At 38.3% G+C, this 22,112-nt stretch overlaps 3 protein-coding genes across 16 annotated transcripts in view; 1 reads left to right on the forward strand and 2 right to left on the reverse strand.

Moving 5' to 3' along the window:
• Nucleotides 1-3,445: 3,445 nt before the first annotated feature.
• LOC143857015 (disease resistance protein At4g27190-like) lies at nt 3,446-4,223 on the reverse strand. Its single transcript, XM_077367288.1, has 2 exons — nt 4,007-4,223; nt 3,446-3,789 (listed from the first exon to the last, which is right to left on the reverse strand). Exons 1-2 carry the CDS (start codon nt 4,221-4,223, stop codon nt 3,446-3,448), a joined length of 561 nt encoding a protein of 186 aa, XP_077223403.1.
• Nucleotides 4,224-4,229: 6 nt separating this feature from the next.
• Nucleotides 4,230-4,835, reverse strand: LOC143857017 (putative disease resistance protein At1g12290). Its single transcript, XM_077367289.1, has one exon. It carries the CDS (start codon nt 4,833-4,835, stop codon nt 4,230-4,232), a length of 606 nt encoding a protein of 201 aa, XP_077223404.1.
• A 12,558-nt stretch (nt 4,836-17,393) lies between these two features.
• Nucleotides 17,394-22,112, forward strand: part of LOC143857162 (putative disease resistance protein At1g61190) — a 57,704-nt gene continuing 52,985 nt past the window's right edge. For 3 of the 14 annotated variants that reach the window (XR_013238488.1, XR_013238490.1, XR_013238489.1), the window contains exons 1-3: nt 17,411-17,506; nt 17,776-17,826; nt 17,933-18,067. Coding sequence is in view for 1 of the 14 variants with exons in the window: in XM_077367542.1 (XP_077223657.1) it covers nt 17,811-17,822 (12 nt within the window). In the remaining 13 variants the exon portion in view is untranslated. Of the gene's footprint in view, nt 17,507-17,775; nt 17,827-17,932; nt 18,068-22,112 lie in introns of those variants that run through there. The other 11 variants (XR_013238487.1, XR_013238486.1, XM_077367536.1 and 8 more) reach the window with 10 other exon arrangements.

Consider the following 22,112-nt stretch of genomic DNA (forward strand, 5'->3'; position numbering starts at 1 on the left):
TCATTTTAGGAAACTCTCTAAGTCTTTTAGACATCCCTTTTAGGCTTTAGATTCCATTGTCATTACAAGGCAAGGGCGATGAAGGCGTTAGCCCAAGCCCATCCTTTAGGGGGACTTACTTAGTCTCGATAGTACCCCCTTCTTTATTCTTCTCTTTATAGAGACTTTTCTAGTCTTTTAGACAGCCCTTAGTCATCATATCCTTTCTCATTGTGAAAAGGGCGATGAAGGCGTTAGCCCAAGCCCATCACTAGGGGACTTGCTCAGTCCAAGTAGCGTTCCCCCCTTGTATTTAGAAGATCTTCTTAACCTTTTTGGTACCCTTGAACAGTAGAATCCCCTCTCATTACAAGGGCAATGAAAGAGCTATCTAGAGCCCTTCTTAGGAGACAGGCCGTGTCTCATTTATCCTAATGGACATCATCCTTTAGGGGAGACAGGCTTTGTCTCTTTTGCTTTACTCGTCACATCTTTTTAGGGAGACATGCTTTGTCTCATTAGATGGTTAATCTCATTTAGGGAGACTCGCCCAGTCTCATCTTTTTCATTTAGGGAGACTCGCCCAGTCTCATCCTTTCTATTAGGAGACTCACCCAGTCTCATTCTCTTGTCCTTCTCTTTTAGGAGACAGGCTATGTCTCATTGATCCTAATGGCCATTTTCATTTGAGAGACAGGCCTTGTCTCATCTGTACACTCTTTCAGAAAAGAGCAGTGTAAGACTTCATTTCTTTTTTTTGAAATAATGTAAGACTTCATTTCTGATTTAGTTTTTCTCCCTTATTTTAGAGTCTAACTCAGTTTTCTTAGGTTTTCACACCTTCTTGGGATTCCTTCCATTCTATCATCTATTTGAGACATGAATTTGCTTGTTTAGAACAACTCTTAGGCTAAAAGGGTTCCGTCTTTTCATCTGACACTTCTCCAGGCTATGGATCACAGGAGTGTTCTTCTCTTTCTGATTGTCTCTTTGTTTCCCCTTTGGCTAGAAGGGAGAATCCTTTAAAAATTCAAAAACACTTGGAAACTTGAAAATTCAAAAACAACAGAAACAGAAAACCATAAAAATATTCCAAAAGTCTTGAGTTATTAGGAGTAGTTAGGAGAGTTTGTTTTGAACTACGTTGGCTTGATCCTCTTCCACGAGGTACGTAGGCAGCCTGGGATCCTTATCCCCAGTTCAGTCAAACCTTCAAAAATAAACATTTAAAACCTTCAAAAAATACAAAAATTCTTCAAAATCTTTTCAAAAAAAAGATCTTCCCCTAGAGTTAGGAGTTTGTCCTAGATGTTTGGGGTGTCTTAGAGTTAGGAGTCTGTCCTGATTGTGTTGATGCTTTGTGTGTCTTGTCGTGTGAGTGTTCCTAGAGTTAAGAGGCCTCGAGTCGTGGTTGGTTAGACACTTAGTCGGGCCGATGGCTAGACTAGGAGACACTTAGTTTACCCATGGTTTTCCTTAAGACACACAGCCTAATTACACATAGGATATATGAATCACCTGCATTAGCTTAAGGTTAACCAACTTGCATTAGTTAGGGCATATAAGGAGTCCTAAAAAGTTACAATTCACTTGAACTTAAGCAATTGTGCAAAAAGCTTTAAAAATTAGTCGGGTCTAGTCGATCGAGTCTATGATAGCGGTCTTAGATGGTTAGGCATCGTAGTTTAGAATAGGTCACCGAACTACGTCGACTCTGATTCTTTCCGAGGCCGGGTTACGTAGAGCAGCTGGGATGGATGGCCATCTTGGTTCGAGTCAAGTATCACATTAAAGTCTAGGGTTTGTCATGTTGAGTCGTGTGTGGAGTCGAGTTGTGCTGTGTGTTTTGTTGTGTTTTCTTACTTTCATGTACAGACCTTATACCTTTAGCTGTAGCATGCATGGGTTTGTCCATCGGAACTTAAACACCAATTAGGTATGACACTCATAACCTAGCTATGTTTAAGTGACATTTCTTTCACTTATCTTTTGTGTGTTCTTGTTATTTTCATCCCCGAGTCATGCATGTTTAGGGAGACATTTTTCTCTAGGATATCCGTTCCCATTTCACATGATTTTCGTCCAAAACTCATCAAAATCACTAAATAAATGGCATAAGAGACCAGGTACTTACACTTGGGCGAATGAGGTGCTCTTCGGACCTTCCAAATTCGTAACTAGGCACAAACCTTTTGTATCTTTGGTTATCCATTGCAACAGAGCATAGTATGGGTTCCAGGGCCGACTTCCCTGGATGACGACTCTTCTTTGTTTAAGGTTATCCATAGAAGGTGATGATATGGAAGGATATTTTTTAATTTCCTACACTTGGTGATGATTATTTTTCTCAAGTTTCCTAAGAATCCATGTGGAAGTTGCCCATGAAAGATTTTCTCCAACTTATCCTTGACACGTAATTCAAATTGTTGCAATCTCCAAAAAGCATTTTGTGGAATCCGATTAGAGTTTTCTACAAAATGGATGAAATGTTCCATTTTAGAGAAATCCCTAAGATAGAGAAACTTCAAGCTATCGAAACCACCACCTTCAACATCTAGGAGGTGTAGAATATTGGAGACACCCTCCCGGCAACCCTCCACCAAGTTAAATAACAATTTGACCCACTTTGACAAAGGGTATGACATTATTTCAATGGATATAGTCTTCTTGTACAGACCATATTTGTCACGATGATACCGGAAGTAGGCAGCCACAATCTCAGTCTCATACATGTAGATGTCAATTTTTTTGAGTTTCTCACAAAAACCAGGGGCATCTAGAGACAAATATTTGACATCATTTACTTTGATACATAGAATGGTCAAGCGAGGCAAAGATGTCACATCATCAAAGCTTGCTTGGCTTCCATCTTCGGTGCTGTCTTTTTTCTTCCTCCTATATGAGCTAGCTTTCATGTACAATTCTTCTAATTTAGACAACTTTGATATTACATTTGGTGGCACCCTTTTAAGACTCCCAGTTTCTCCAAGATCCAAAGGCTTGAGATTTGATAGATTTCGTATTTCTAACGGTAATTCTTCGATCTTAGTTCTTTTTAGGCTAAGTATTTCGAGATTCATCAACCCTCCAAGTAGAGATGTGTAGCAATCATCTAAACATAATGTCCTGAGTTTTGTTAGGCATACGACTGACTGTGGCAGTGATGAAATCTGGGTGTTACTTAGATCCAAAACTAAAAGTTCTTTCATCAGTTGAAAGAAATTATTTGGGATGTCAGATATATGCAGGTTCCTTTGCAATAACAACGTCAGGATTTATGGCCATTCTGGCAGATCAGCTAGTGTTGTAATATTATTGTCCATTAATGACAGCCTCTTACAAACTTTCATCTTCTCCATTGTCGGCCACTCACAAGCTCCTTCACCCGCTCTTATGTGGAATTCGTACTTATGATCATGCTCTGAAGAGATCCATTTGGCCACGTCTCTGATAACATCATGCATTTTTACACATCCTCTTTATCACTTTGTAACAACAAGCAACAAGACTTAAGTTTGTCGATCAAAATATGCATTCTATCGGATGCTTCCTCTAAAGTGTCAGCATCACTAAACAACCCTTCCCCCATACCATATCTTGTTAATAACTGCACATTAATATCATCATCCTCTCGAAACAAGCAACAAAACAAGAAGCACAATTTGGTTTCATCACTTTCTAGGTGGTCAAAACTGAGCTTCAGAGGTAAGAATACCATTCCATACATCTCTTCAATGTGTTGGTAAGGATTTTTGTAATTGTCGCAGTGCATGACTCCACACCAGTGGATCATTCTTATTACATAGGGACCTTCCAAGTGTCACAATTGCTAAAGGAAATCCAGCACACTTGTTAGCAACTTTCCTGGCCGTGTCCCTCAAAGTAGGAGACTCAACTATGTCACCTGCATTCTCTTTGAATAGACTCCATGAATCTTTTTTTGATAAGAGTTCAACTGGGATTATTTTCTGGCTCTTCATCGCATTGCATACCCCTATGCTTCATGTTGTAAGTATGATTTTGCAACCTTTATGGGTATCTCCATAAGGGATACCCACCTCCTCTAAGTCCAATCTTTCCCATAAATCATCCAAGATTACAAGGATTCTCTTCTCCTGCTTCAATCTCTGCACCAACTTATTCGCTCTCACCGATTGACTCTCATCTTTAAGTGGCAGGCCTAATTGATCCGCAATCTCGCGTTGGATGTTTTTCACTAGTGGATTTTGGGACACAGTCACCATTACAAACTAATCATAAAATTTTGCACTCTTAACCTCTTTGCCCACTTCTTTGAACAAGGTAGTCTTCCCCACGCCTCCCATCCCATATACCCCGATGATATTTATTCCCTCGCTATTCAATGAATCCATGACTTTTTTCTTGGCTAATTTGGTGGATCTAAAAACCCTGAAATCCCTATAAGGACTGGTATTCTCTAGAGGCGAAGGAATGCATAAATTACTACTGAAATCCTTATCTATGAGTCCTTTGACAACATCCAACTTGCTTGCTGCTTCTTTACCTAACTGATAACGCAAGCGCCAATCAGGACACCATCGCTTGTTCTCTCTTGCTTCTTCATCTATTCTTCTAACATCCACCCCCATGGAATCGACCTTTTTAAGCCACTCTTTCACTTCCTCTTTGGGTCCTTCTAGTTTCTTTTCACCCTCATCTACCAGCCTCTTTATGTCATCCCTCTTCCTTTTCAAATCCCCACACACTTGGCCTTTGAGGTTATCAACATTCCTCTTATAATGAACAATATAGCCAATCTGACGCCGCGTAATGCCCCATAATTGCTCCCCTACTCCCTTCACAATTTCCACTCCGACAGAAGCCAGAAATTCCATGGCTTTTGGTGATTAGGAAGGTATATATATAGTGTTGGAGCTACAACTATGCTAAAACTAATGAATTCGAGTTTTGCTACTATTAGATTACAGCTCTAAAAAATTAATGGGAACTATAATACTCTTCTTATGTAGCTAGATGAAATAACAAATGGTAAGAGCCAAGGAAGAAAGGTTTTGGAGTACCAGTTTTTGTATGCCTTAGAACATGATATTTAAGAAGAGAAAGACCCGAATTCCAACAGCCATATAATATTAAAACAGTCTCATGAATCCAAATGAATAATGAAGCGCCTTAAGAAGAGTCTTGCAAGATTGAATGATTTGGAAGTAATGGAATGCTTTATATATATATATATATATATATATATATATATATATATATATATATATATATATATATATATAGAGAGAGAGAGAGAGAGAGAGAGAGAGAAAACGGTTCCTACACATATGTGTAGAGAGTTCTCTACACACTAGCTTAAAATACAGTGGGGGCCCACATTGTTTGGGTGATCCAAGCCATCCATTTTAGAGGCCCTCACATAGATAGGGTGTCTACAAAAAATTAGATCCATAGGATCATCCCAATCCTACGATTTGTGGAGGTAAAATGGATGTCTTTAAACCTTCACAAATTAGTCCATTTTTTGCCTCCACAGTTCGAATGGTTAGGATGATCCTATGGATCTGATTTTTTGTGGACATCCTATCTATGTGAGGACCTTAAAAATGAATGGTTTGGATCACCCAAATAATGTGGCCCCCACTGTATTTTAAGCTAGTGTGTAGATAACTTATCTACACATATGTGTAGGAACCGTTTTCTCATTTTGGACACGGTGTGCCCAACAAAACGAAGGGCTAGGATGACCCTTTGGTGCTGATTTTTTGGGCACACCCTATCTATGTTAAGACCTATCAAATGAATGCTTTGGATCATCCAAACAGCGTGGGCCCACAGTATTTTTTTAAAGGGAGGAGTAGATAAGCTTATCTAGGGGACCGAGTAGAAACACTTTCCTCATATATATATATATAGACAAAAGGACTTCATGTGATCCTAAGTCCTAACCATTCATGGGCCTTTTTGCAAAACAAGTCTTTTACTTTCATTAACGCACTGGTAGAGGTCTGCCTAACCCCAACTTACTAATGTTAACACTATCATGTTTTAATAATTACACAAACTCAGGTTGTCTTTTCTTTATTAAACAGTTATTTAAATACTCAAATGTTATTGCAGTTTCCAAAAAGCCCTAAGAAGCCAATTAACAAAGAAAGGACAAGCTGAGTTTATGCAATTATTAGAACATTGTAGTGCCTATATCAATAGCTTATCCTTAAAACACAGATGGATAGAGTTACACCAGATTTTATATGATGTGTGGCGGTAGAGTGCGGTATTTTCAAGGTAATACTATACGGCCCATTTGCTGGTCCAGAACATAAATAGGTTGTGCGCCAAAAATCATTTCCATTGGATGATCCTAACCCTCCAATTTGTAGAGGAATTGCACATTATGGAACTTTCTATAGATTGGAGGATTACAATTATCGTATAGAATTGATATCTGGAGCACAACCTATTTATTTTGTGGCCCGGCAAATGGACGGTTTAGATCATCCTATGGAAGGTGCCGTCCAAAACTTTTGGAAAAAAACACTGAACTACAAGGCCACGCACGATATAAAAACTCGGTCATCCTTAGTATAAAAAACCTTCAAAGGTAGCAAAAACCCAAGGGGCAATAAAGATAAGGATATTGGTACCCACCCTACCGTATTTTGATATCAGCCTATTGACGGTCTGGCCCTACGAATGAACGGTTTGGACGATCCTATAAAGTGGGCCCCACTACTCTTTTAACAAAAATACCGGACTTCACGCACACACATAAAATCTAGACCTAGCCTGTAGAATGAGTTGTCAAAAGCAAGAATTGTAACTGAAAACCCACCGGGAAAAGAGAATATGAATTGATGATATCTGCAAGGAGATGTCAAAAGCAATTATTGTCACCGGAGAAAAGAGGGAATGTGAATTGATATTTGATTGCCTCACCGGAGAAAAGAGGGAATATGAATTGATATTTGCATTCTCACTCATTAGATCTTTACATCCGGGGGACTTCTCGGCGAAAATTCCTTTTATTCAATTTGCTTCTAAACAATTGTTGTACAAATCCATAGGATGATCCAAACCGTCCATTAGATGGGCCACAACCTAAATAGGTTGTGCCCCAAAAATCATTTCCATAGGTTGATCCTAACCCTCCTATCTGAATATTAGAGCATTGATCCTAACCCTCTATAGATCGAAGGGTTAGGGTTAACCTATGGAAATAATTTTTGGGGCACAACGTATTTAGGCTGTGGTCCATCTAATGGACGGTTTCGATCATTCTATGGTGCGGGCCATACCGTACTTTTAATATAGTGAGGAGTGCCGTCATCAAAATACAATAGTGCTGATAACATTTCCTTTCATTTTTTTCCTTATAAAAGCACCTGCGTGTAAGAGTTGTTGTACGATTGGAATTTTTTGAGAAATAGAGTTTTCTGTTTTGCTTTCTTGAATACCAAATTTGCATTACGCATCGTGGATTTGAAGGTCTATTTGATCGAAGTTGATTATGTCGAAATCTGGTTCCACAATCAATGGCTGGTAGAGCCCCAATCTATGATGAATCTGCACTCACAGAAAACACGTTAGCGGTCCCAGAGTTGTGACTCCGAGAAACCACTCCGACACTCAAGTCAGAAACTGGCCCAACGGTCGAGGTCTAACATAGATGCTTCCATCTAAAATTTGCTTTTAAGCGGCACTAGAATGATAGGGAGGATCGGAGATGATGAGACTTGAGATCATATAATTGAGGAGATGATAAGAAGTGGCTAAAAATCAGGTAAAATAAAATTATTTTTGATGAGATTAAATAAAATTATATTTTGTTTAATATATAATCAGCATAGGTTTTAAGACTATTGATATTTGATCCAACAACAGCATAGGTTTTAAGAATCTATTGTTGGCTCAAATATCAAGGGTGCGTTTGGTCTGCAATAATTAAGAATCGGAATCGGCATCCATTCTTTTCTTATTCCAATCTCTTTTAGTTAGCTACTAGGGTCCATCGCAAAAGGCATTTTGCATATGGTCTGCACATGTCAGACCAGCCACCTCGTGAATGATAACAAAATCTGCTGAAAATTAGTGAGTCTTTGTTGCTGGTTTGACATTCGACAAACCATATGTGAAATGCCTTTTGCGATAGGGGTGGTTATTCGGTTATAACCGAACCGAAATAACCGAAATTTGATAACCGAAATAATTTCGGTTATCAAATCTCGGTAACCGAAACCGAACCGAAACCGAACCGATTAAAAATTCGGTTATTTGGTTATAACCAAATAAACCGAATAACCGAATAGTGGGAAAAAAAGAGGGAAAAATGCAAAATCTTGGTTTCGATCGGAGGGCCAGGATCATCCAATCGAAATGATTTTTGGAGCACAACCTAATTAAGTTGTGATCAATCAAATGGACGGTTTTGAGCATCCTTTGGATTGCCCGTATCACACTTTTTTTTTTTAAATAATGATTTTTATCATTATTTCGGTTAACCGATTTTTTTTTGAGATAACCGAAACCGAAATCGAATAACCGAATTACCAAATAAAAACAACCGAAACCGAACCGAAACGGAAAAAAACCGAACCGAACCGACTGAACCAATTCGGTTCGGTTCGGTTCGGTTATTCGGTTATTCGGTTTTAACCGAATAACGAACACCCCTATTTTGCGATGGACCCTAGCAGATACCTAAAGAGTAGTTATAAATACTCTTTCAAAGGGTGGAGAGGAAGAAAATGGGATGAATATATCACTCTCAAAGCATTATTTGCATCTTTGAGAGGCCACAGACAGCCTCGCCTGTTCAATGAACTGTCCAAACTCAAGGTGGCAATTGGGTTGTGCCGGCCCGCGGTACCCCGACACGATTGCTGTAGTGACGTGGACCGTTTCGGCACGGCACGAAGGTGTGGGCCGTGCCGGGCTAGGCTTGCCGGCCCGCCGGCATGAACCGGCATGGCCCGCGGCACGGCACCGCCCACTGGCAATTTTGCCTTTGTTTTTTTTTTAAAGTTTTTTTGAAATATTTTGTGTTTTATCAAAAATACCTCTTAAAGTTAGAAAAAACGGCTAGTGAGGGGCATAATTTCAGAAATTACATTGTGTAATTTCCGAAATTACATTGTGTAATTTCTTGTGTTCCAAAAATACCCTTCCCAACAACTATATTTGGGGGGTACTTTAGGGATTACACATGTTTTTACCAAAATAACCCCCCAACAACTATATTTTGGGGTACTTTAGGGATTGCACATGTTTTTACCAAAATAACCCCCCGACAACTATATTTGTGGGGTACATAAGTGATTTTACTTGTTTTTACCCAAATAACCCCCCTTCCCCCCCCCCCCCCAACAACTATATTTGGAGGTACTTTAGGGATTACACATGTTTTTTACCCAAATAACCCCCATAACAACTCTATTTTTGGGGTATTTTGGTAACTCATTATATTGCAAGTCTTATAAATATCACTCCATCTCTCTTCATTTCTCATCCTCAATTACTTACTTTCTTATTACTCTCACTCTTATTTCTCTCTCTTTCATATTACTCTCTCTAATCTTCTCTCTAATTATATCAAATTCTCTTATTACATCCAATTCTCTAATTCTTCTCTCTTATTACTCTCTCTAATCCTTCTCTCCGTTACGCACTTCAATTAACGATTAATAATTGCACAAACTCAGGTTGTCTTTTCTTTATTAAACAGTTATTAAATACTCAAATGTTATTGCAGTTCCCAAAAAGCCCTAAGAAGCCATTAACAGAAAGAACAAACTGAGTTTATGCAATTATTAGAACATTGTAGTGCCTATATCAGTAGCCTATCCATAAAACACAGATGGATAGAGTTACACCAGATTTTATATGATGTGTGGCGGTAGAGTGCGGTAGTTTCCAAGTAATACTATACGGCCCATTTGCTGGTCCAAAACATAAATAGGTCGTGCCCCAAAAATCGTTTTCATAGGATGATCCTAATCCTCCAATTTGTAAAGGAATTACACATTCCATAGGATGATCCTAACCGTCCAATTTGTAGAGGAATTGCACATTATGGAACTTTCTATAGATCGGAGGGTTACATTTATCCTATAGAATTGATATCTGGAGCACAACCTATTTATTTTGTGCCCGGCAAATGGACGGTTTGAATCATCCTATAGAAGGTGCCGTCCAGAACTTTTGGAAAAAAACACTGGACTACGAGGCCACACCCGAATGAACAGTTTGGATGATCCTATCAAGTGGGCCCACTACTGTTTTAGAAAAAATACCGGACTTCACGCGCACACATAAAATCTAGACCTAGCCTGTAGAATGAGTTGTCAAAAGCAAGAATTGTAACTCTGAAAACCCACCGGTAAAAGAGAACATGAATTGATGATATCTGCAAGGATATGTCAAAAGCAATTATTGTACCTTGAAGTGAATTGATATTTGATTGCCTCACCAGAGAAAAGAGGGAATATGAATTGTACTTATTAGATCTTTACATCCCGGGGACTTCTTGGGGAAACTTCCTTTTATTCAATCTGCTTCTAAACAATTATTCCACTTGCATAGCCCCACCGAGGGTCCAAAACATAAATATGAATTGATATCTGCTTACCCACTTGCATCTTTACATTCTATGGACTTCTCCATGTTCCTAGCAAAACCGGAATTATGCTTTCAAAAAGGAGAAGAAGGTGTCTTCTCGTGGCACGTGCACAAGAGACTAAGAAAAGCGTACAAATCCATAGAAATGCCAAAAACAGATTTCAAACTGGCCAAATCATCGGTCAATTCTACACCCTTTTAGTTAGCTACCAGGGTCCATCGCAAAAGGCATTTTGCAGATGGTCTGCGTATGTCAGGCCAGCCACCTCGTGAATGATAACAAAATCTGCTGAAAATTAGTGAGTCTTTGTTGCTGGTTTGACATTCGACAAACCATATGTGAAATGCCTTTTGAGATGGACCCTATCAGATCCCTGAAGAATAGTTACAAATACTCTTTAAGGCTCTGTATGGTTGCCAGGTTTTTTTTGTTCCCGGGAGTTATGTGGGAGAAAAAAATACCCTGGGAGATAGGTGGGAAAAAAAAAGTCCTGGAAGTATCCTGGTAAAATAAAAATCCCACGTTTGGTTATGTGGGAGAAAAAAATACCCCGGGAGATATGGTGGGAAAAAAAAAAACCTTTGTTTGGTTGCTTGAACTGTTGGGTAGAAAAAAATTCTTCTCAAACTTATTTTTGGTTCCTGAGTTTATTTTTGTTCCTGGGGTTATCTTGGGATGGGATGAAAATGCAATCATTACAAAAGTGGGATTAAAAAATTCACCCCACAAGTAATCATTACAAGAGTGGGATTAAAATAAACCTAGTGCTAAAAGGCAACCAAACATGGGATGGGACCAAAATTTAACTTACTCTCCCACAAAACTCCCAGGAACAAAAAAAACCCGGCAACCAAACAGAGCATAAAGGGTGGAGAGGAAGAAAATGGGATGAGTATATCACTCTCAAAGCATTAATTGCATCGTTGAGAGGCCACAGACAGCCTCGCCTGTTCAATGAGCTGTCCAAACCAATAATTGTACCTTTGTGAGATCCATCGGGAAAAATTGAAAACATAGATTGATATCTTGTTAAGGTCGTGAGTGGGGCCCGCCTAGGTATTAGACTGGGTGGGCCCAGCCTAGTATGGGACAGGTTAAAAGGGCCTTGCGTAATGCGTTCCATCAGCTCTGAAGCTTTTGGCATATTGGTATGCTACCTAACATATATGCAACTGTGGAATGAGCTGTTAGAAGAAGCATAGAGAGAGAGCCTCACCGAGGGTAAAAAGATAATATGAATTGATATCTGCATCCTCACTTGCATCTTTACGTTCTGGGGTTTTAATCTTCCACTGTAAATCACATTTAAGTCACCAACATATCCTGCCCCACATTGCTCTTCTTCTTCTCTATTGCCATTCCCTAGCCTTAGGTTGCCATCTGATCTATGCTGCAAGCATCGGCTGTTGGCATGCCTTATGTCTCAGTTATGTGATCGGATCTGTAGATCGGGATGATCCTAAGCCCTTGTTCCATCAAACCTCATACAGGGTTCCGTGGAGAAAATGATGTGGCCAACTTGTTTCTTATTTTGATGTACCCATGTTTCTTTACAGATCATATAATTGAGGAGATGGTAAGAAGTGGCTAAAAATCCGGGAAAATAAAATTATTTTTGATGCGATTAAATAAAATTATATTTTGATGAGATTTATAGGCTAAGTGAGTGGACCAAGGTTGCTAGGGCGTGAATCAAAAGCGGAATTCGATTCGGGATTCGAAAGCGGGAATCAAAGGCTCCGGGGATGGTTTGAAGCGGGAATCGTGAGTTTGCCAGAGAGTCGATAGAGATTCGCCGGGGAATCGCCGGGAGTCACTGGGGAGTTGGGATTCGCAGGGAATCGCCTGGGAATCAGGGTTCATATAAAGTAGGAATCGGGGTTCCGACGAATCCGAACCCCGATTCCCAATTTTCGGGGATTCAAATCGAATCCCGAATAGGATTCGTGTTCCGGGGAATTGCGAATCCCTGCCTAGAGGAACGAATCCTGCTTCCTTGGGGTGGACATGCTCCTGTTCGAGCTACCACTTTTGATATATGATCCAACAACAGCATAAGTTTTACGAATCTATTGTTGGATCAAATATCAAGGGTGCATTTGGATTGCGGTAATTAAGAATAGGAATCGGCCTCCATTCTTTTCTTATTCCAATCGGCCTCCTTTGCTAACGCGATTATTTTAATTTCACCTTAGGCCCTGTTTGTTTTTAATTTTGAGAAACGAGATTGTCAGTAAAAAACTGATTATTGGGCTGCAATGGGAGATGAATTTTTCACCCCCGCTGTAGGATGATGCGCCCCCCTCTTATCGTTAATTCACGTTAAAAGGGGGGCGCATCATCCTAAGTGGGGGTTGAAAAAATCATAGCCCGGCTGCAATTTATGTTTATCAGTTTTGGATTCACAATCGGTTCTAAATCCCAAACAAACAGGGACTGACTTGTAAACTAGACATTAAAGCCTCTTTGGGGTCACTATTCATTTCTAAACTATTATATTTATTATTTACAAATAATCATATTTTAACTTGAAAATCATTTACTTATAATATTATATTTTTGTAGACCTATCCAAAGAGTTTCTAAATTACTGTAGGTGAAAATAGAATGCATACAAAGAGTTGTATTATACACGCGCTCCTAAATGACTGAGCTAGCTCTATAACAAAAGACCCCGTTTGGATTGCAAAAAAAATATTTCTGACGGAAAGTTCATTCTTGGGAAAATATTTAGGGATAACATCCTAAATCGAAGTTCCCCTTTATAAAAATTGAATAAGGTTGGTTCAAGTTATATTTTTTCGTGTGAAAAAAAAGAAAGAAAACATTTCCCTTCCCAAACTTTTCTTCAAAATTAGTATCATCATGATAAGATTGGTTCAAGTTATAATTTTGAACACAAAAATTAAAATTTCAATGAGCCTAAGATCACGGCATTTGTACTTGATTTGAGCAAGTAATGAGCATTTTACGATATGATATAGGTCAATTACGGGATTTCAATTTTAGGATTATATTAGTCACATTTCTTGCTTTTATTTTTGTTACTTTTGATAGAAGATGGAGAATAATCGTTAGGTTTTATTTTTGTTACTTTTGATAGAAGATGGAGAATAATCGTTAGGCAAGTATTTATGGTTGCTATTCTTAAGTTTTGGCTCTCTATATATTGTAATGGCATGAGGAAAGAAAGATATAGATTGAATAAATTTTATTTTTGGGACATCACTTGTGAAGAAAGCATTGGCTCTTACACATGGGTAAAAGAGCTTTGCTCCTTTCACATGTTATTTGGAGTTTACCGTCGAATCGATTTTCAGTCCCCCACAAGTTTATTTTAGTTGATGCTTGTGTTGATCTCCAACTTGTGTTCCCGCTCGACACTCTCTGCATCAGTTGGTATCATAGCACAGGAGATCTCTGACGCATTCACAACGGGATGAAGGAGTTGTTGCACCTAATATCATACAGCATGATCTAGCTGCACAGAACGAAGAACTCTAACAACAAGTGAAAACATTCACACATAGTTAGCACTACTCGAAGCCCGCATCCATGAGAAGACACCCATGGATCTGAGAGTGCCTTTGAGAGCCCTTTTTCATGGCTAGGCATCATGTAAAGGATCGAGAAAAGATGAAGAAATGAAGAATAAAAGTTTAGTGCAATGTTGAAAATTAGATTTGGATGACGATGGCCTAAACTCAAGGTCAAGTTTTCTACGAGTAGGGGTGAATGATGCAAAACGGCAGTGCGAAACAAATCTTTATTCATTATTTTCTAATTTTTCGTCATTTTATTTGTGTCCCATGTTTTTGGTGTCAAATTTTGCTATTTTTGCTTGATTTTGGTATCTTTAGAAAGGTTTTTCAATTACTTATGTAACTAGCCTAAGATCACGCGATTTGGACTTGATTTGAGCAAGTTATGGGCATTTTTCGGATATGGTATATGCCAATTACGGGATTTATATTTTAGGATTATCTTAGTCATATTTCTTGCTTTTATTTTTGTTACTTTAGATAGAAGATGGAGAATAATTGTTACGCAAGTATTTGGGGTTGCTATTCTTTAGTTTTGAATCTATATATTGTAATGGCAGAAGAAAGAAAGATATAGATTGAATAAAGCTTATTTTTGGGACATCACTTGTGAAGAGAGCATTAGCTCTTTCACATGGGTGAAGGAGCTTTGCTTCACGTGTTAAATTGGAGTTGTTTTTCCAAACGGTGGCATGTGTTTTCAAACCCCCACGAGTTTATTTTAGTTGCCGGTTGTGTTGATCTCCAGCTTGTGTTGCTGCTCGATGCTCCTTGTATCAAGTTGTATGCTTTCAAGAAAGGAATTTGTCTTGAAAAAATGATTTAGCTAGCTAGTTCATTTTGAGTCCTACCAATACTGATTGCACCACATTATTGCAAGCAACCCGAGGGCTTTATAGCCAGTTTTTTCTCACCAGTCACAACATTATAATGCTTTTCTGGATCAAGAATAGCCAAATTACATGAATCGAATGGTTTGTAGAGGGCACTGACTACCTAGACTTACGATAGAAAAATTAGTAGACTTTAACGGTATCAGAAAAGGAGAAAATATAGTGAAATATAATGGGATCTCACATTGTCAAAAGATTGTGGTATCATTTCCCCTTTAGAATTTAAAATAGCTTCTATTTCAACCTTTATGTTGAAAATGGCTTCTCTTACTACAATAATCCTCAGTAGTTTATCCATTTCGTAGCGTAATATAAAATATGACAAATTGTGTTCTCTATTCTAAAAAGTAGTATTAAGAAAGGGGAAGCGATAAAGTCACCCCCTTTTCTTCCCCGGGCCACCCCATATATTCCAATTGTGACCACTCTTTTTACACTAAAGGGGGTACCCCGGGGAAGAAATGGGGACAAATATATCATTTAATTTCCAGAAGAAAAAAATAAGGGAAGTGATATATGGCCACGTAGACTGCTGCTGGGTGTCCAAGTAATCAAAAGGGGCGGATATATCACTACACAAAAAATCAATGTCACAAAAATTCTATGAAGAAAAAAAGCCTGAAAATTAGAAGGGATTTGTCTTCCACTATGAGACTATGAGATATTGAGAATATCCAGTCACACTCAAACGTTAAATGCGGAGGCCAAAAAACATCCACACCCTTGATCTCAGGCTTGCAATAATGCAGTATATGCCCAGTCCCACTCACAACTTGTTTCTTTATACTTTTAGGTTTATTTCTCTATCAATGCTTTACAATACCATAAAAAAGAGAGAAAGTCATGAACTACACCCACTGACTTTTCTATGTTGGGCATTATTGCTATTGTAGGGGTGTAAGTGTAATTTAATCAGTGCCTTAAATGTGTAAGAAAATAGAGTCATCAAGAGAGAAGAAAAGGCGAATGAACTAAGAGAAAAGTACGGAATGGCGTAGTAGTTTCCAGAAATTACGGATTTCAGATACTTTTTAAAACAATCATCAAACACGGGTGATTCTTCAAAATCGGGTGGAAAGAAGACCCCAAGACCCTTTTGACATGATCAGAGTCCTCGTATTTTTCTCCTTCCTGACAAATTCATAACCCAACGTCAATCATTATCTTTAAATTAATATTTTATTATTTATCACCTCTCTTTTGGCTGAGAACGGCTAAGTTATTGAATATTTTATTATTTATCACTTCTCTTTTGGTTGAGAACGGCTAAGTTATTGAATATTTTATTATTTACACATCTCTTTTGGATGAGACGACGACGTTATTGAATATTTTATTATTTCTCACGTCTCTTTTGGCTTAGAACGACGACATTATTGAATATTTTATTATTTCTCACGTCTCTTTTGGCTTAGAACGGCGAAGTTATTGGATATTTTATTATTTCTCACGTCTCTTTTGGCTTAGAATGCAGACGTTATTGAATATTTTATTATTTCTCACGTCTCTTTTGGCTTATGGCTTAGAACGGCGACGTTATTGAATATTTTATTATTTCTCACGTCTCTTTTGGATGAGAACACCGCTGGAATATCAAGTACACTACCTGATTCAAGAAACACCCATCGTTCAAAGATATCAAGTTTGCCGCCGGATTCTAGAGTACGCCGCCGGAATATCAAGGGGTACGCTGGCAGAAATAATGGGTACGCCGGTGGAATCCCATATAGAGAGATGACGGTATTATTAGAAGACACCACCGTTCCATATTGATGTCCACGTGTCGTGGATCCGACCGTCTATGCATATTGGCGACGACCAAGATTTAAACAAACCTAAGGAACTCTAGGTTCAAAGGGAAATTTCAAATCCAAACCAAACTAGCTGTGAATGAAGGCCCCAACGTCCCAAAAAGTTTTTTTTAACAGGTGTCAAGCATCCTTCCGTCTCTAGTTATTTCCGACGACCACGATCCAAGCGAACCCAAGGTTCTATCGGTTCAAATACACATTCAGACGAACCAAAAGAAGCCTCGTGCAGTGTGCCAACTTCAATGGGGTGAGATGCATTAAATACAGAGGGATTTTCTCTCAAAGAAAATACTAAATTAATGAAAAAGTGAATCATGAAGGACCAACATACGAGGACTCCATCTTGGTTCTGATAATGTTAGAAGGGTCTTGGAAACTTTTTACCACCTGATGTTGAAGAATCACCCGTGTTTGATTCTTGTTTTAAAACATATCCGAATCCGTAATTTCTTGAAAGTACTGCCAACATTCCGTACTTTTTCTCATGAACTAAAGCAAAGGACGATTCGCTTTGCTTTACAGCCTAGCAAATGCAAAACATATTATCTCCTTATTTATTTTTTTAGAAAAAAACTTTATATATTGCCATTAAAGCCAGGAAGAGATGTGTATCGCAAAGTTTTAAGGTTATCAGAGTGACTAGCTATTTTTGTCTTTGATAGTTCACACTGGTGAAAATAGGTATTTTCCTTTTTGTGCCCTCTATTTTTTCTTAGATATTAGAGAGTGATTTTGTGGGATTCTGAGGAATCTGTTTTTGGAACTACGAAGATTAGAGGAATGTTCTTGCATGTGTTTTATCTCTTTTCTTTTGAAAATTAAACAATTCAAAAACAAAAGTTGATTCTGCAATTTGGGGTGTGTGTATCTATTTATCTATCTATCTATTACTTATGTGTGTGTATGTTAAAATGTGACGGGAATAATAAAATAGTCTTTATTTATTACAGTGATCAAAGTAGGGACCATTGGACAGGGAGAGTTCATGTTGGTGAAGGTAGGTATGCATGTTTCTTTACTCTCTCTCTTTTTTTACAAAAATATTAAATAGTAATTTAATTGGTGGGTTTATTGAGAATCTCATTTTTTTTCTTAAATATTAAATAGTAATTTAGTGGGTTTGTGGGGAATCTCTTTTTGGAGCAACCAAGATCAGAAAGAAGAGATGCTTAGCTAAGCTTTTGGGCTATTAGAGTGATCAACTATTTTCATCTCTAGGAGAATTCAAGTTGGTGAAAGGAGGTATTTTCCAGCTCTCAATTTTTTCCATAGAAAATATTCAGTGATTTGAGGAAGATTAGAGGAATGCTTTAGTAGTGCAGAATCCTCTATTCTTGGATACGTTCGTCTTTTCTTTTGAAAGTGAGATTTTATACCGTTTAAGCTAGGGGTGGCAATGGTTCGGTTTGACCCCCAAACCGAACCGAAATTTGAATCGGTTTAGTCTAGGCGTGGCAGCGGTTCGGTTTGACCCCCAAACCAAACCGAACTGAACTGAAATTTGAATCGGTTTGGTCTAGGGGTGGCAACGGTTTGGTTTGACCCCCAAACCGAACCGACCCAAAATTTGAATCGGTTTGGTTCTACCAAACCGAAACTGAATTTTCGGTTCGGTTTCGGCTTGGTTTCAGTTCAATTCGGCCAATTTTATCACCCCTTACACATAATCAATGGAAATAGGGGACAACGATTTGGTTTCGGTTCGGTTTGACCCCCAAACCAAACCGAACCAAAATTTGAATCGGTTGGGTTAGCCAAACCGAAACTGAATTTTCGGTTCAGTTTCGATCCGGATCTGCCAATTTTGCCACCCATATTTTAAGCAATTAATGAGTTTTTATATGGTGTAAGCCCTTATAGTCCCGTATTTTTTAAAAAGTACTGTACAGACCATGATATAGCATGATCCAAACCGTCCATCTGATGGGCCGCAATGTAAATAGGTTGTGCTTGAAAAAGCATTTCTATAGGATGATCCCAACCCTCTGATCTAGATAATGTAGACACCCCATTTTGCTCTACCTTAATCGATAAAGAAATTAGGGTTTGTTTTCCGTCGGTTTTCCAATGTCTTTCTTTCCCGCATCCGTTTGTTACATTTCTAAATATTTTTGGTCATTTCCGTCGTGTTTCGCATTTTCCCGCTAAATGTTGAGAAGGATTATTCAGAAAAATCTAAACTAGGGAGAATTTGTACCTGCTAGTGTGGGACCCGCTGGTGTGGGACCCGTTTGTGTGGGACCCGCTGGTGTGGGACCTGCTAGTGTGGGACCTGCTAGTGTGGGACCCGTTTGTGTGGGACCCGCTGATGTGGGACCCGTTTGTGTGGGACCCGCTGATGTGGGACCCGCTTGTGTAGGGCCCGCTGATGTGGGGCCCGCTTGTGCGGAACCCACAAAGTGGGACTCACCATTAGCATGACTTAACTTTCTCTACCATTTCCACTAACTTCATTTTTCCCTTTAAAATAATACCATTATCTCCATTACCATTATATATTCCATTATCCCCACCACCATTATCTCCATTACCATTATATATTCCATTATCCCCACCACCATTCCCACCATTACCATTATATATTCCATTATCCCCACCACCATTCCCACCATTACCATTATATATTCCATTATTCCCACCACCATTCCCACCATTACCATTATATATTCCATTATTCCCACCACCATTCCCACCATTACCATTATATATTCCATTATTCTCCACCACACCCACCATTCTCATTTTTTATTTCCACCTCTCCACTAAGTTTTTCACTATATAAAGAGAGGTGATGAGAGGAAGAAAGGAGGAGAAAAACAACACATTGTTTTTGGATAGTTTTCTCTTTCTCTCCCTCAATATCTCCCTCCCTCAATATCTCTCACTCTCTCACTCTCACACTATCATTATCTACTTTCTCTCCTTATTTGTTTCTCCCCATCTCTCTCCCTTGTTCCATATAAAAAAAAATATAAAAGAAAATAAAACAAAGAAAAAGAGAAAGAAAGCGGAAGCGGATCAAGCGGCGGTGCGATTTTCGAATTTTTTGGCTCTCGGATTCGACGAGGATTTCGATCACAGGTAGGTACTTAATTTTTAGATTTTTCTAGAATTATTTGGTATATTTGCATGATTTTTAGTATTTAATTGGATTTAGTTGAAAATTAAATATGTATGCTCAAAATCATGATCTCCATGAGTGTTTCGAAAATAAAATATATACTAAATGAATTCCAAAATTAATGAAATTTCGTGGGAAACTAATATGATACCAGTACATTCTACCATGAAATTTTGAGAATTTGTAGAATTTGTTTGGTATATTATTTTATGCTTTCTTTGAAATTTATCAGCTTTTGAAGGAATTGTTACTGACATCAGATCACAACTAAAATTCTTAAAATTTTTACAGTAGTCTTCAATCTCACATTTCTAGTTACTGTAAAAGTTTCAAGTGATTTGGATCTGTTTTCATATGGGATGTAGGGTTAATTCATAATCTGGTCTGAAAATTAAAAAATCTGAAACTGATAGTAAATGGTTTCCAAAATTCATGAAAATTTCTCAGTATGTTATTTTTACTTATATCTTATTACTGTAGAAATTTCATTGAATTTAGATTCATATTTCTAGTGGTTTCTGTGTTATTTGTGCAATCTGGTCAATCAATTGTTAAATCGAAATTAAATATGAGCTTAATGTAAAAATCTGTAAAACTCTTTCCGTAAGCTACATTTCATCATATCTTGCTGCTGTAGAAATTTCAACTCATTTCGAATTTGTTTGCAATAATTTCACTTGTAAAATCACTCATATGCTTAAAATTGATAAAATCCATTGAAAATTCGAAATTAATTAAAAATCATTGTGAAAATTTCCAAAGAACCTTAAATTTTGTCACATGTTCACTCCTTAATCCATTGAAACAGAAATTTTAGGATCTTTAGATTTTCCTGGAAAAATGGCCAGTGCATCCATAATCGTATCCCAATTGCAACCGATCTTTGACAATTTGAATACTTAAGCTATAGCATGTTGTTGGCTCCGAGGTTACTGTCCACGGAAATCCTGAGATATGCCAGGCAATAAGATGTTATAACCTAAGTATTAAATTGCGCAAGGAAAGAACGCACGATTCCCTTCCTTGGATGCTATTCTGGGCCGAAATTGGTGAACCCTAGAACCATTGGTAATCCTCAAGTGTCCATAAATCGAAAATCCATGAAATCTGAAATTAATTAACTTCAAGAATTTGAATTGATTTGTCTCGAGTCTTTCGGAACCATTGGATTATGGTTTCCAATCTAAGAACCATTAGAGCCCAATTTAGGAACACTAGTGTTGTGTCGTGTCCTAAATTTTAGGGAGTCCTAGAGTTAGGAGTCCAGCCTCATCACGGACGCTTGCTATGTATAGCAACCGTACCATAGGTCTAGTTACACTAGTCACCCAATCTTTCCTTAAGACAAGCCTAGTAAACTAGGATGTAGGCAAACCTGCATTAGTCTAAGGGACAACTTGCATTCAGATAAGAATCATATAGCATCTTAGATGAAATCCTAAGATAATAAAATCCTCAACTTGAATTAAATAATTCCTCTTAAAACTGTTGAAACAGTCAAATCCGTCTAAGTCGGTGTCCTAGTTGAGTTAGGCATATGTAGCTTAGCTTAGGTGCACCGAACTACGTCGACTCTGATCCCAGTAAGGCTTGGGTACGTAGGCAGCTTGGATGTCTGATGGCATACCACCCGCGAGTCGGCACCACAAACAAATTGTGGTGTTTTGTATATTAATTTTCTTGTAAATACTTAATCAAATCAGTTAGGGTTTTCCATGAAATTAGAATTCTAGGAGAACTTTCACTTAGAATGAATCCAGACAAATTAATAAATCAAGATACACATCTAGGATTCACATTGAAATTAGATTCTAGGATGCATGTCACTTAGTTCGCACATTAACATAGAGTTGAATGAGCCATTTAAAATAAATTTAAAAGAGTTAGCTTTTGGAATCGAAGACCGATTATCGGACAAGAATGGTGCATGTGGTGGATAACTCCCCATACCTTCCATTCTCGTAACCAGGTAGCGAGTCTAGATTTCTGGTTAATTATGGGTCCTAGATCCCACATCTAGGTGGCGACTCTGTCAGTCTCTTTCGTGTGGAATTCGGATTGCCTTAGTGATCCCAAGTTCACAGGAAAGACGAATCAATAATAAAATGCACACGCCAATCGCGTGGGTACGAGAGACCAAGAGAGAGTGCATGGCGGCTCGCGCCC

Source organism: Tasmannia lanceolata, unplaced genomic scaffold (genome assembly GCF_043159265.1).
Source record: "Tasmannia lanceolata isolate RefF3 unplaced genomic scaffold, GAP_Taslan_0.1 ptg000024l, whole genome shotgun sequence".
Taxonomy (NCBI): domain Eukaryota; kingdom Viridiplantae; phylum Streptophyta; class Magnoliopsida; order Canellales; family Winteraceae; genus Tasmannia; species Tasmannia lanceolata.

What these genes read in the sequence shown, in the direction of transcription:
- LOC143857015 (XM_077367288.1), bottom strand. Translation starts at nt 4,223, where the DNA reads ATGGTGACTGTGTCCCAAAATCCACTAGTGAAAAACATCCAACGCGAG. An exon ending in TTATGGAGATACCCATAAAG is followed by an intron (nt 3,790 to 4,006) that starts GTTGCAAAATCA and finishes GACACTTGGAAG; the next exon opens with GTCCCTATGTAATAAGAATG.
- LOC143857017 (XM_077367289.1), bottom strand. Translation starts at nt 4,835, where the DNA reads ATGGAATTTCTGGCTTCTGTCGGAGTGGAAATTGTGAAGGGAGTAGGG.